This window comes from Coffea eugenioides, chromosome 8 (assembly GCF_003713205.1).
Source record: "Coffea eugenioides isolate CCC68of chromosome 8, Ceug_1.0, whole genome shotgun sequence".
NCBI lineage: Eukaryota > Viridiplantae > Streptophyta > Magnoliopsida > Gentianales > Rubiaceae > Coffea > Coffea eugenioides.
This window is the reverse complement of record NC_040042.1, coordinates 35,630,382-35,645,728: the sequence shown is the minus strand read 5'-3', so window position 1 is coordinate 35,645,728 and position 15,347 is coordinate 35,630,382. Positions and strand designations below refer to the sequence as shown.

At 38.0% G+C, this 15,347-nt stretch overlaps 1 protein-coding gene across 2 annotated transcripts; it reads right to left on the bottom strand.

Moving 5' to 3' along the window:
* Window positions 1-8,001: 8,001 nt before the first annotated feature.
* On the bottom strand, window positions 8,002-15,118 carry LOC113781751 (CRC domain-containing protein TSO1-like). 2 transcript variants are annotated; one of them, XM_027327742.1, is made up of 13 exons: window positions 14,811-15,118; window positions 13,842-13,996; window positions 13,178-13,739; window positions 12,956-13,105; window positions 11,973-12,631; window positions 11,775-11,849; window positions 11,514-11,700; window positions 11,338-11,436; window positions 11,147-11,213; window positions 9,354-9,516; window positions 8,541-9,244; window positions 8,325-8,422; window positions 8,002-8,243 (listed from the first exon to the last, which is right to left on the bottom strand). In XM_027327742.1, the coding sequence occupies exons 1-11, from the start codon at window positions 14,892-14,894 to the stop codon at window positions 8,557-8,559; spliced, it is 2,889 nt and encodes a 962-aa protein (XP_027183543.1). In that variant the 5' UTR covers window positions 14,895-15,118; the 3' UTR covers window positions 8,002-8,243; window positions 8,325-8,422; window positions 8,541-8,556. The 2 variants fall into 2 exon arrangements, with proteins under 2 accessions (XP_027183543.1, XP_027183544.1); XM_027327743.1 differs by having other exon boundaries at window positions 11,523-11,700.
* Between the last annotated feature and the right edge of the window lie 229 nt (window positions 15,119-15,347).

Here is a 15,347-nt window from a genome sequence, read left to right as displayed (position 1 = left end):
ATAACACCAAACTTTAGGACAAGTATGAAATATTTGAGGTATATTAATAGTTTTTAACAACTTAAGGGTCAAAACATAATATTAAAAATGTTTTGATCCTATATCAGATGAAAGTGCTTTGAAGTTTGACCCCACGCCACACCTCTCATTTCTTCCTCTACTCCTGACGGTGTCACTTCATCTTCCTGCAACTCCTTTCTTCATCTTCTACGCCATTCTGCAACTCATTTCTTCTTCTTCATCTTTTTTTTTTTATTTCATTTTCATTCTTATTTTATTAGTTATTTGTTCTCAAACCCATGAAATATCATGCTTTTATCTGATTTCTGCAAACTGTTCTCTTCTCCACGCTCTTTTTTGCATTTTTGGGTCTATTTTTTTCTTTTGAATACAAGATCTAAGATTATATCTTATTTTTAAAAAGGGGTAAAACATTGATTTTTCATGCTTGAATTGAAGTCAAAGAGTGAAAATGGATTTGCGGAGGAGGGAGAGCTCACAAGGATTTGGGGTTAAGAGGTCAGGAAGGGTAAAAAAGAATTTAAAAATGGAGAATAAGAAAAACGCGGTTCGTACGGGTTCTTCCGATTTTCGGTCAAACCTGGTCAAAACCGGGGTTTGACCAAGTCTTGACCAATTCGAGTTTTTAAGATAGCTCGGACAGGACACTTGGCCGGTTCCCGGTTCAATCGCTCGGACCGGCCGGTCCGGTCCGAGTTTAAAAACACAGGTTGTCCCCCTTCCCCTTTCTGATGCAAAAAACAGGAGATCTCACACACTCAACTCCGGAAAGATACGACAATGGAGAATACCTCTCGAGAAGATTGAGAAAATTTTATTGAGGGGAACAATAAAGAGAGAAAATGATACAATGAAAATTCTGATTACAATCAATCATGCATCTCCTTCTCCTTATTCTTCTATATTTATAAGCTATCTAAGTTGGTTACCTAGACCGCCTCAAGTCGGTTATCCAGTTTCACGATCTCAGCTCTCGTAACTAACTATTCGTAACTGACTAACTAACTACTTGCCAACTCAATCTTCCAACTCAGTAGTTGGTTACAAGAATGAATTGAAAAGTTGTTGCGAGAATAAAATTTGCGTATCAAATGTCCCCCCTGAAAATGTCCTTGCCCTTAAGGATTGAAGTGAAGAAATTTTTGCCAAATGTAAAACAAATATTCCCAGGTAGCATCTTCAGGAAATGAATTGGTCCATTGTATTAACCATTGGGTAACAGCCTTATTACCCCTTTTAACAATCCTCCGATCTAGTATTGCCATAGGTTCAGCAAGTAACTAGCCCTGATCATCCACCTCATGGGAAAGAGTTGCAAAGACCGGCTGATTGCCAACCTTTTTCTTGAGAACTAAAATGTGAAAGGTAGGATGAAATTTAGAACTAGGAGGTTACTGGAGTGTATAGGCAACTGGTTCAACCTTAGCAATGATGGTAAAGGGCCTAAAATATTGTGGAGATAACTTCTGGTAATGGTTGTTTCCTAGTGAGTGTTGTCGGTAAGGTTGCAAGTTAACATAGACATAACCACCTACTGAAAAAACCCTGTCAGTTTTGTGTTTGTCCGCTTGGTGCTTCATCCGATCCTGAGCTTGCTTCAAATGGTGCCTTAACATATGAATTGTTGCTGCTCTTGCTACCAAACTACGATCAACAGAATCAACTAACATAGATCCTGAAATGTAAGAGCTGTAAATAGGTAGAGGTTGACCGCACACTGCTTCATAGGGTATAGTATGTATAGCGGAGTGGTAATTGGTATTGTGCCAATACTCCTCTAAAGATAACCATTTCGACCACTTCTTAGGATAAGTACTAGTCATACATCTAAAATAGCCTTCCAAACATCTATTTACCAAATTGAGATTGGTAAGAGGTGGACAAGTTTAATTGCACCTGCTAGTGCTTGAAAAGATACTGCCAGAATTGGCTTAGGAAAACTGAATCTCTATCACTTACGATAGAAAAGGGCATACCATGGAGTTTGAAAGCAATATCCATAAAAACTTGCGCCACTGTAATGACAGAATAAGGGTGAGCGAGGGCCATGAAGTGAGCATATTTACTCAACCTATCCACCACTACAAGGATCACTGATGTCCGCCGAGATACAAGTAACCCCTCTATGAAATCCATAGAGATATCCTTCCACACTCTGTCAGGTATTGACAAAGGCTGCAACAACCCAGGATAGGCTACATTTTCAATTTTATGCCTTTGACATGCATCACTGGAGGCTACCACTTCAGCTATTCATATAAGGTGTTCTTGATTTTTTGATAAGTTGTGTAGGTACCAGAATGCCCGCCAATACTGCTAGAATGCCATAGGGATATGATCTTCTGCTTCAGGGTTGTGTTACTCCCTACCACCAATTTGCCCTTCCTTCGAAGTTGGTTGCTAGTCCAAGAATAATGCTTAGGAGCATTGGGATCACCAGAAGAGAGTTGAGTTATGATAAGTTGTAGCTTGGGATCATCCTTCCAACTCTACTGAATTTCTCGCCACAAATCTAATGTGATAGTGATGAGGGCCCAACAATGTCCTTGTTTCATAGGCTGCCTAGACAAGGCATCAGCTGCCCTATTCTCTACCCTTTTTTTATGTTGGATCTCACAATCATAGCCAGCAAGCTTAGTTAGCCATTTTTATTGTGTTGACATCAAAATCCTCTGTTCAATTAGGTACTTAAGGCTGTGATGATCAATTTTTATAATAAAATGCCGCCTCAACAGATATGCCCTCCATTTCTAAACAGCAAAGACTACCGCCTTCATTTCTCGATCATAGACCGACAATCCTTGGTATTGAGGAGCCAATGCGTGACTATAGTAAGCCAATGGTCTGCCAGATTGCATCAATACAGCCTCTATGCCAATTCCAGAGGCATCGGTTTCTATTACAAAATCTGTGGAAAAATTAGGTAGTGCTAATACTGGTGGAGTCATCATGGCTTGCTTCAAGGCATTGAAAGCTTGAGCAGCAGTAGGGGACCAATGAAAGCTTTGTTTTTTGGTTAAATATGTCAAAGGTTTTGCCAATTGTCCATATCATTGGATGAATTTTTTGTAATAACCTGTGAGACCAAGAAATCCCCTGAGTTCTTTAAGTGTAGTAGGTATGGGCCATTGCTGGATTGCACTAATTTTACTGCTGTCTGCAATTACTCTTTGCTCCGAAATGACATGCCCCAGATAATCAATCTGAGAAACAGTGAAGGCACACTTGCTTTCTTTAAGCTTCAAGTGATGATGCCTCAGAATCTCCAGTACACATTGCAGATGCTGTAAACGTTCACTCCGTATCGCGCTATATATCAAGATATCATCGAAGAAGACTAATAGAAACTTCTTGAGATAGGGCTTGAATATGCAATTCATTAGGCTTTGAAAGGTTGAGGGTGTGTTTGTTAAGTCGAAAGGCATACCAAAAACTCATAGTGACTTTCATGTGTCCTAAAAGCAGTTTTGTGAATATCCTGTTCATTCATTCTAATCTGATAATATCCAGATCTCAAGTCTAGTTCGGTGAAAAGTTTAGCCCCAAAAAGTCCATCCAATAACTCCTCAATCAGTGGTATAGGAAATTTGTCCTTTATAGTGGCAGTATTGAGTTCTCTATATTCTATGCATATTCTCCAGGTTCCATCCTTTTTCTTTACTAACACCACTGGTGAAGAAAAAGGTGATGTGCTGGGCCTTGTAATACCATTTTGCAGCATTTAATCTTTCGATTTCATTCTTCTGAAATGTTGGATATCTGTAGGGTCTTACATTAACAGGGGGTGTACCTTCCTTAAGGCAGATTTGGTGATCATGTGCTTTATGAGGGGGTAATTCTCAAGGTTCGGCAAACAAATCTTCATGTTATTGCAACAATCTATCCAAATTTGAGTTAGGAATTGTTACCTACTTGGAAGGAACTTCAATAGAATATAACGTACCAGGATCCTCCTCTCTGTGAGTAGAGATAAGGCATAATTTTGTAGCTTCCACCTCCTCTGGTTTCTTGAACAATTTCTGCATCTTCTTTTTAGAAACATATTGGACAACGCCTTGTTTCGAACCTCTCAGTACCATGTTCTTTCCCCCGCTAAGGAATTCCATCTTGAGGTCTGCAAAGTTGCACTTGACATCCCTAATAGTGGAGAGCCACTGGATTCCCAAAACCACCTCACATCTCTCTATAGGTGGGACCATTAGATCAATAGTGAAAGTTTGGCCTTGCATCTTCTAAGAAAATTTAGAACACAACTGATTAGTTGTGAGCCGAACACCATCTGCAACTTCCACACTTAAAGGTGCCACTTCCTGAGCTCTAAGCCCCAATTTGTTGACCACGTTGGGGTGTATAAAATTGTAGGAGCTTTCATAGTCAATAAAAATGTTAATGGACTTGGTTCCCACATGACCAGTAACTCTCATCGTTTTAAAGTTCAGCGTCACTGTGCTATTCATAGCATGCATAGATATATGAGCCAAATTTTCCTCTGTTTCTTCATCCTCCTGGACCATCTGGTCCTCCTCTTCCATTGTGTCATCCTCTTCCTCCTGCACTTCAATCCTATATAATTGTCTTTTTCTTACATTTGTGTCCCTAACCATACCTTTCATTGCACCAGAAACATAGTCCCTTGGCTCTTTTCTCATCCATCTCTGAAGCACTCAGAGTTCTGGAGTTCTTCTTTAAGAATGACGCCTCAGTTGGGTTTGGCAACAGTGGAGGACCAAATATTTCTTTGAGAGATTGTGTGGAGTTGAACATGTCTCTGCTGACTAAGAGAGTTTTGAAAACTTCTGGAGCCTCTGCTGGTATTCAAGATCTTAGCCTCTTCAAGCTTGGCCAGCCCATACACATGTTGCAATGTCTTAGGCATGAACATTTTGACAGCCAATTGGATATCTTCTAGCAGTCCACTCAAGAAGCAGCTAACTACATAGTTTTCTGGTAACTCTACCCTGTTAAGCAAATTTTCAAACTTCTCTTGGTATTCTTGAATATCACCTCTTTGTTTCAGGCTTTTTAAATCACCCATAGGGTCATCATACAACACATTACCAAACCGTGCCGCTACTGCCTTCACATATTCCTCCCAGGAAGGAAGGTCTCTAGTGAGCCTTGATTTCATAAAAACCTAATGCCTCTGAAGAGCTCTACCCTCTATGTGAATAGCAGCCAATCTTACCTTGGCCTCTAAGGGTGTATCATCAATATCAAAAAATTACTCACACCTATAGAGCCAACTCTTAAAATCTTCCCCATAAAATCTAGGAAATTTCACTCTAGACAATCGGGTGGATGCTTGATACCCAGATCTTTGAGAAGACTGGGACTCGCGGTTTTCAGAATTGGCTGAATTCTGATGGCTACCATTTCTCTATAGATTCATCTCCAAAATGAGGATCTGAGATTCGAAATTTCTTTATCAAACTGGTCCTTTTGTTCCTTCAATAAATTTTTCAGATTTTTTTCCATCCGTCTGCTGTCTTGAGATCTTGTGCCTTCTGCCATTCCTAAATTGAGCTCAGTTCTTAACCCAACTCTGATACCAATGATGCAAAAAACAGGAGATCTCACACACTCAACTCCAGAAAGATACGACAATGAAGAATACCTCTCGAGGAGATTGAGAAAATCTTATTAAAGGGAACAATAGAGAGAGAAAATGATACAGTGAAAATTCTAATTACAATCAATGATGCATCTCCTCCTCCTTATTCTTCCGTATATATAAGCTATCTAAGTCGATTACCTGGACCGCCTAAAGTTAGTTATCCAGTTTCACGACCCCAACTGCCGTAAGTAACTATTCATAACTGACTAACTAACTACTTGTCAGCTCAGCCTTCTAACTCAGTAGTTGGTTACAAGAATGAATTGGAAAGTTGTTGTGAGAAAGAAATTTGCGTATCACTTTCCCCATCTGTTCACAGCCCATGATAAAAAACTGATCCAACCACGGCGACCAGATTACAACTAGATTTGGTCACAGGTTACGATCACATGGGAAGAGAGGAAGGGGGAGAGGGGTTGCTGGAGAGAGGTGGGAAGGAGGGGGAAAGGGAAGGGAAGGGATGAGGAGGGAGGAGAAAGAAGGAGAGTAAGAAATGGAAGGGAGAGAGGGAGGAGAAGGGTGGTGTAGTGGCAGTGGTTGTGATGAAGTTTTAAAATTTTTAAAAATACCTCACTAAAATTTTAAATCTAAAAAATACCACAAAATATATCCTTAAAAAACCGCTAAAAATATTTACAATAAAAGTTTTTCACATACATTGTTACAATAAAATATTTCAAAAACACCTCAACCTAATCTAAACTTTTAGAATTAAAAAATCTATCGAATTGATATCTCATTATCTCCACAAGACTATTATTAGGATCTTGTTCTGCTATTGCTATCATGATCCTAATAGAGATCAAAAAACAAGCTAAAATTGGTTTGCTACTTTTGGTCTTTTTAAATAATACTACTATTAGATATATAAAGTCATCTAGATTTTATATGCTATTAGGTGTATATAGTCATCCAAATAATATTAGATATACATATAGTCATCTAGATTTTAGATGCTATTAGGTGTATATAATCATCTTGATTTTGGATAGTCATCAAATCTTAAAGTTTATACGTGTAGCCTAAAAGTTTAGGCTTTTGTGGAAACTAGAGTCTACAATCATGGCATGTCCAAAACTATCAAAATCAACCCAATTATAGTAATCATAAACGCGTCATGGATTCAATTCAATTCATTGAAGTATGGGCAAATTAATTATTGTTCAACCCCTTCAATCTTCATCCACATTGTTCTTTTGCAAACTTTGATAACCTAAAAAACCCAAAAATTGTGATTGAATATTATAATGCAATCTAGGAATATAAAAATTTTTAAGAGTCACACATTTTTCATGTAATAGATCGCTACCAGATTTCCTTGAGAGGGAGCGGTGAATTGAAATGAAGAGAAAGTTTTTAAGAGACATATTTTCATGATACGCTAGACTGAAACTAGATTTCTTGAGAGGGTATGGTGCATTGAAATGAATGAAAAAATTTTCAAAAGATATGTTTTAGATCGCTTCCGGATTTCCTTGAGAGAGAAAACCCAATTGTTTGGACGTTGTCGTCGGGAGTCCTACAACAGCAGTGCTTCAACCGGGGCTCCCACTAATAGGCTGGTCAAACTCAGGATTTCCATTACTAGGCTCGTCAAAACTAAAATCGACCGCACTGATTTGCCCAAATCGCATCGGTCATGCAAAATTTTCATTTCAGCCCACTACAAACTTTATGCTGTAAGTTTATATCTTCCTAGATAATTTTGTAGTAGCTGATATTTTCTAAAAGTTAATTTCAACAGAATTTCTTAAATGTGCCAAAAGATTCTACTTCTATTGCACGGATGATTTTAGTTAGCATCTCCTCTGAAAATCACAAGATCATATTATTTTGAAAATTACAAAAAATATATATATCCTAGGATTGTAAGATCCTAAAATCATGCAGCCTTCCCTTTATTCCCAACCTAAGGAAATGAAGAGAATGAATTAATGTACCAAACACAAATTTCATCAACTAAAATACCATAAAATTTTAGACACACTACACTCAATTTTGTTGTTTGATGAAAGAATTAAAAAAATTTTATGGATAGCCTAAAGTCAAATAAAACATTTATAACCAGAATTATCAAAATTTTTATCAAAGTAGACTTAAATATCAAAGTTCTAGCGATCTGATTGACACTCAATTTTGTTGTTTGTAAATCTGAATTAAAGAATTTCTTTCATTGTTTCCAATGATCAAATGATAAAGGATAATTGCTGAATTTGTTCCATGGAAAATGCTATTATGATGCGTAAGCAAATTCAACTAAAATTGAACATAAAGCAAAGAAACCGCAAGAAAACGAAATAGGAGAAGCCTACTTCCTGCAATTTTATTACTATCTCGTAGAAAATGCTTCATTATGAATCACGAAGGGACAGAAAGAAAGAACAATAGATTGATGAAAACCACAGGTCTATAAATGTAGCCAAAGTAGAGTCTACTTGCTCCTAGTTCGGAATATAACATATTCGACATCAAAGAATCTAGGGGGAAAATCAGGAATGGAGAGGAGATAGGGGCCCATGTGAGGAAGCACTGAAACAGCAACTGGGGCGATATTCCTCCATGACCTTATTACTAATGAAGCCTTCCATACTTCTTGCAGCTCTGGTTTCTGGTTAAGATCACAAAAACGGAGGTAAAGTTAATTCATCTAAAAATGAATCTTAATTACAGGAGGTATTGCGATCCAGACCTGAAATGTTTTTGGCTGAACGGGTACAAGCTGCTGTTAACTTCTGTGCAGTCGGAATATGAACTGATCTAGTGAAATAGACCTATATCTAGTATTACCTGCCAGGGAATGACCACAATATTATCTTCATGATTAGCTACTAACAAATTTCTGCAACGAATTAAGGGAAAAATGCTCCATCACCAGAATCACAGCCAAAAGGAGAGTTATTCTTACCTATTGGTATTATGGGTCATTTGCCGCTACTAGACTTCTGGGAATTATTCATACCAGTAGCACCTTTGGAATCAATGCATGGTGTAAGTGGTGGGAAAGAAGGAACTGCTTGCAATATAAACTTGCGGCCAGTTCTCAAACCTGTGGACGAGCTAGAACCCGGCTCAGTCCCTTGACCATGAGGAGGAGAAACTCGCTTCTTATTAGGCGAGCTTACTTTTATAGCATTAGGTGGCATGGGGGTCTCCTTCAGAATTTCAGGTGTGTCATCATCCAAGATGCTATATAGTCCACCATCAAAGTCAACTGCTTCATCAGGTTTGGTTCCATCAAAATGGGTAGATGATCTACGCCAGCGAAGGGAATTTGCAGATGAAACCTGGTGATTTGCATAGGTTTGAGCTCTTGATGTATTTTCCCAATCCTGTGGATCAGGCAGGGCTGCAAGGCGCCCATCATTTCTTGGTACTTCACATCTAGGAGAGCTCTGATTCACCGTATGTTCATTGCCATACCCTATCCCCTGGCCAAATGAAACTAGATCCATAATCCCAGTATTAGCTTCTATTATCATGTTGTGAGTATCAGGATTTCCAGCTTGTCCTGGGGACATTCCATATGGTGCTAAGTAGGTTAGACAAGATTCAGGTGATTGAAGATACCCCCCAGAAGATAACCAAGCTTTTGGAGCACCCTTTCCATGGCTGGCGAGGAGAGAGAATCAAACAGTCAGTAGTAATGCTGACCGTACAAGAGATCACATCCATTAAAAGAAAATGAAACATCAACTTCTTCAATCAAAAGGAATCTTACTCTGAGCACTGAAATGCAGGAGTTAGAGGAGTCAAGCTGTGAGGATTGTATAATTCATTGTGCAGTAAACCATCTTTTGATGCCACTGACTCCAGCGTTGTGCCAAATGAACTATCCAATTTCTCACCATGTTTGCTAATCAGATCCTTGATCATACCAAATTCTGAAGTAAATAGTGCCTTGTTAAGATTACAATCGATGAAGTATCCAGTTCAAATAGAGGCTACCATGAAACCTTTATTTGATTACTCTAGTCTAACTTATGTGGTAAGAAAAGTTCCGAATTCATAAATCCAAATGAGCTAATTTTCATCTATCATAATTCTATACAGTTTTTAGGCCAAAGAGTTCCAACAGTCCAAAGTTTTTTTTAAAAAAAAAAGACAAGACAAACAGAAAAACAAAAAAAAAGGGAGTTGACAAGCAACTAGACCAATCAAATTAATCAAGTACAACTTGAGACTCAAAACAAAATGCTTGACTTATTGGCTGCGTCTAACAAGTCTTTTACTACCCATCTTTGCCCAGATTCTTGATACCTCTCAAGCAACCAGGATGTGCTTTATGGCAGCCTCATGCTCCTTAAATGCTTATACGAAGACTGCAGGATGTACTATTTTGATGGTTGAGAGATATATTCCTGGATCTCGAGAAAAACTTACATATGAAAGGCTGACCAAAGTCTTACATCGTATTTCAACAAATTTTTCTAGAGTCAGTCTGGCCCTTCTACTATTTATTACACAAACCACTGGTCCATCACCATTTACTTATATCTAAGATTGGCATTTATCCTTATTTTGTAGTCTAAGATCAATTATCAAAGGCGTGAAAATACCATGCTATCTATTTCGGGGGAAAGTGGTAGTCTTTTGATTCTAAATACAGATAGAATCCTATTTATGCTTCAAGTAAGGCAGATTCACGTGAGGTGAACTTTTAATTACTTGGAGGTACTTTGTTAAAGTGTAAAACACCAACAAGATTGTTAAGCACAAATTGACCAGTTATTTGAGCACTTATCCCACAAGTATTTAATTGCTAGCAAAGCAAACGTTTGCTTGAGAAAGAATGCTTTTCAAAGAAACTTGTTAAGCACAAATTGACCAGTTATTTGAGCACTTATCCCACAAGTATTTAATTGCAAGTAAAGCAAACTTTTGCTTGAGAAAGAATGTTCACCAAGAAGCTTGTTAAGCACAAATTGACCAGTTACTTGAGCACTTATCCCCTAACTATTTAATTGCTAGTAAAGCAAACTTCTGCATGAGAAAGAATGTTCACCAGTCAGTTTATTCCTGAATTTTGTGCTAATACAGAAATCCAATTCAGATTAATCTTCATAACAAAATCGCATAAGTACATATCTGCTTCATTTCGACCAGAACCTAGCTTCTGCTCTGAAGTAACTCTTTTCATTTGTCAACAGAATTGCAATCTTTAGCTAAAATTTTATTCTGGTATGCTCTTTCGTTTAGACAATTCTTATCTCATGTACAACAGTTTCAATCGAAGAGACCTAATAGGAGACATGCCCATTTGTAACAAAGCTGGAAGGTCTTCAATTTTCTTTGTGGATGCATCACCCAACATCCAGTTTAAGAACATTAGTTCAAAGTAGCAAGAGATGTGCAGATATCAATATGAAGGTTAACATAAAGACTCATTATTGTGAATTTTAAAATATTAAGTCTGATCATTACAAAATTATATAATTCTAGAGTGTGCCACACGGTCAAGAGTCCACCTTTATACAAATTTAATTGTCATTATGCAAAGAAGAAAAACCATACCTCCCTTTTGGCCATAGACGTTTTCACATGCCTCACATCGACATCCATCAGAACATCCAACATTAGCCTTCAGCAAAGACAGCATCAAAATAAAATAACAATCATGATCAAAAAAAGTCCTAGAAGCTGAAGTCAGAGTACAGATATCACAAGCATAAATTACTGATCTTGCAACAAACAGAATGACATACCTGATAGCATTCACAATACTTTTTCAAACACTTTGACTTCTTGCAATTGCATCCCCTCTTGTGCCTCGCTGATGAAGGTGTAAAATGCGACCCATCCTCCTGGCAAACAATACCAAATGCATAATTCACTGTTGATATATTATTGCAAAATTCAGAGTTTCTGAAGGCTTAAATACCACACAAACATTTGTTGGAGGTTCAGTCAGATGCTGTATAATTTTTGGAGCAAATGCGAGTGGATTTCGAGATTCAATTTGTTGTCGTGTTTCAAGAACAGTATCTTCATATTCAGGTCTGTTGAAGCAGCCTTGGCAAGCACAAGGTTCAGCACAATAGATACCAGCAGCAAAGCAATCACAGTATCTGCGAACAAAGCAATTAAAATGCCAAATGATGTAACTGTAACCTCAAGCGACCAATACCATCAATCCCCTTACAATTTCAAGCATTTGGTCTTCTTGCAATTGCAGCGTTTGCAACCACTGCCATCACCAGCATCCAATGTTTTTTTCCTGCCATAAAGATAAATTGAATCAAAATGAAAATGGAGTTAAAAAATATATATATAAGGATAAGAAAATGCCAAAAAGCTCAAAAACATAGAAGTCTTAACTTCAAAAGAAATGTTCGCTTGCCTTTTCTTTTTTGGGCTTGACTGGCCAAAATCCACGAAGCTGTCAGAAGTTTCAGAGGTACACATCCTCTTATTTGAAGAATTTGGTTGAAGCTCAATTGGTTTCAAAACCACAGGTTCATACAACGGTTTCATGCTGCAAGGAGACAAAGTACTAGCAGAATTTGCAGCACCTGAGGCATGCTCATTGTGCCTACTCTCATCAGAAATAGGAACACCCTCCACATTTGCAGACGTCGAAAAATTATGATGCAAACTACTGCCTGTTATAGACATGGACTTCTTACCAAGCCCATTAAAACTACCTCTCTCAGCTGATCTCATACTAACCTTTGCACCAGAACCCATCTGCATAGAATTTATGATACTATTTAAGTGCAATCCAATGCCCGACCGCTTGGGAAGTTTGGAATTGTAATTTCCACTGGTCTGAGGAGAAAAAAATGGTGGGGTCATGTTAGCCAATAGCCTATTGCTGGGACTAGCAGGTTTATTTAGCGAAGCTGATTCAAGGACTTCTGAACCAGCAGGACTGGCAGGTGACCTAGGATAGCCGTCACTTCCAGAAGAATTCTGATAACCACTGTTTGGAATGATTTTGCCTTGAGTGTCTTCAAATTGCAAACAACGTCTACTTATGCCATGCTGGTGTTGAACAATCTAGGTCAAGAACCAAGCTTATTCCATTAAAATATTGTTTCAGAAAAAACATGGCATTCTATCTAGGTCGTTTCAGAAACAACCTAGATAGAAGGTGAAATATGCAGAAGCTGATGAAGTATAGAATATCTCCCATGCATTGACAAGGAGCCAACATTTTCTACTGAATTTTTTTACAGTGAATACAACTTAAACTTGCATCCCTAAATTAAAAGGTTCAAATAACAGTCATCACATCGCTATTCTTAATATCAGATCATAACTTTGAAATAGACACATAATCAGTTAAAATGTTTACATTTATTACATGAAACTTCTTCATACCTGAGCACAGTGACGATGCACTTTGTTCTCGAGCGATTCAGTACATTGTACTCCTGCATTCTCGAGAGATCTTCCACAATCCTGTGCAACTTGCAGAGATTCTGACAGCAAGTTACATCCCACTTCAATCACATGACCAGATCCTGCATTCTGCATTCAACATTTTGAGAGACTGGAAAAAGGTACAATTCCTCTTATAACAACAAAATGACCAAAAAATACCTCGGCCATTGAACGCCCTCCACTTTGATTCTCCAAAGCATGACCTACAGACTTGTCTGGCTCAACCCTTGGGTGTAAATCAGGCGGCCCATTACCATCTCCTGAATTCTGATCTGGTACAACAGACTTAAGATCAGATGGTGAGTCTTTAAGATTGTACTCTTCAGCTTGCTCCAATGTTACAGAAGCAGCTCCCATTTTCATCTCTTCTCTTCGCGTATCATCCTTGTCCTCAGTGTTTTCTGCAGATTCTTTTGAGTCTAATAATTCATGCTGTGACTGGGAGACATCATCAGAGCTTTTAGGAGTCAAATTCGCTGAAGAATCAGAATCTCCACCATCCATGTTCACAATGTCAGTTAAGTAATCATTGCCACAAACTGGAGGGCTGCTAGCTTTTTCAGGTTTAGAATCGTCAATAAATTCTTTTTGAGGGCAACTTCTCAACCTACTGCTCAAATGGCAACTTGATACCCTAGATTCCTCCGCAACTGTAAGAGTATCTTTACAACTCTCATGCTCTTCAGATAATCCTGCATCTGATGATCCAGCAGACTGGGGCCTGAGAATATTCATGATCATCATCACATTAATTCAATACAGACAGCCAATATTATTAAAGAATGAAGATATTCTTGAATGAAACTTCAAATTCATTTTGCACCTTTTAAGGAAACTTGGTTGGCTATTTGGATTTATATGAGGAGATCTGAATACAAGGGGAGGAGAATTGATTCCAGGGAATCCCTGTGAACCGAGTGCAGCCTTGTCAGGCTTTATTGGAGACAGGTTGCTTATGTAAGAGAAAACTGGGGACTCCTGAGATTCAAAGAGAAATCAAGTAGTAAGAGTAATATATCCATGATAACAGAAACGGCTCAAACCCTGGATATCTCCCATGCTTTACTCAGATTAAAAAGAGGCCAATCAGATAATTCTCATAGTTTTTTTTTAATTTTAATTCATCTTCATTGTCTTTTGTGGCATTAACAAAGACATAGAAACCATACATTCTAAAATAACAGGAATATAAATGCATTAGTAGTACCAAGCAAAAAAATCCTTGTAGAATAAGAAGTCCCGGAAGGATTCCATTTAGTGGCTAGAAATGGAAGTCAACCTTCAATGACAGGTACTTGATACCATTATTCCTAGAAAATTGCAAGAAACATTCTGCACAAACTAATCAAAAATTCAGAAACAGACGAATGCTCAAAAGAAAGACCATCCTTTCCCATTTTCCCCTTAACTACAAGCAACCAAAAACCCCATTTTCAGCAAAATTCAACCTAAACCCGCATCAAATCAGAGACCATTTTAGCACAATTTCAAGCCCCAAAAAGGAAATGCTAGCAAATCCCTACATTTTTGTCCAGGCAGTTAACATCCGATGCGACAAAAAACCCAATACCCTAACATGAAAAATTCCCCAACCCACCAAAAAATAACTCAGACCCATTTCAATTCAACCAAAACCCATCACGGAAATCCATAGCTCACGCACCAATTAAGACAAATCTACTCAAACCCATTTCAATTTCATCCAAAACCCATTACAAAATAACCCATCTTTTTCACATAATTGCACTAAATAAAGAGCCAGAATACAAAGGGAGAGAGAAAGTGAGCACACCTGGACTTGAAGAGGAGGGATTGGCAAAGGTGGAGAATGAGTTGAATTGTTGGGTTTGGAAGGTTGTTCAGGTGAAGAATCCATCCTCTAAAACCCTAAAATTCTTAGAACAGTAGAAGTTATAATGAGAGGACTTTTTCTGCATCCTTCTTCACTCCAATTTTCACTGGTTCCGCTTATTTTCTCTCTTTTTCTTCTTGAATAGTAGTAGTTTCCCTAGTCAATTTCAGTCAGGTTGATGATGATGGAGTAAGCATTTTTGCTTTTCTTTTTTTTCTTTTCTTTTATTTTATTTTCTTTTCCTCTTTTTTTTTTTTACCACAGGAAAAAAGGGATGAGATAGGAAAGCAGAAAAGAAGGGCAAGCGGTAAGGTTGTTAAATTTGGACATGTGAGAGAAAAAAAGGATAGAGATGTAAAGAGGAAAATGTGTGGGAAAAAGAATTTTAAAAATTGATAATTGCTTGGGCGGGAAAAGGCTGTTTTTTCGTGCTTGTGGGTCGGTTACTCAGCCCAAACCCGAAGAAAAGATGGTTAA

Coding starts and splice junctions, on each gene's coding strand:
- LOC113781751 (XM_027327742.1), bottom strand. CDS start 14,894: ATGGATTCTTCACCTGAACAACCTTCCAAACCCAACAATTCAACTCAT. Junction 13,997..14,810: donor TCCCTCCTCTTCAAGTCCAG/GTGTGCTCACTT, acceptor TTTGAATCTCAG/GAGTCCCCAGTTTTCTCTTA. Junction 11,701..11,774: donor AAGACCAAATGCTTGAAATT/GTAAGGGGATTG, acceptor CTTTGTTCGCAG/ATACTGTGATTGCTTTGCTG.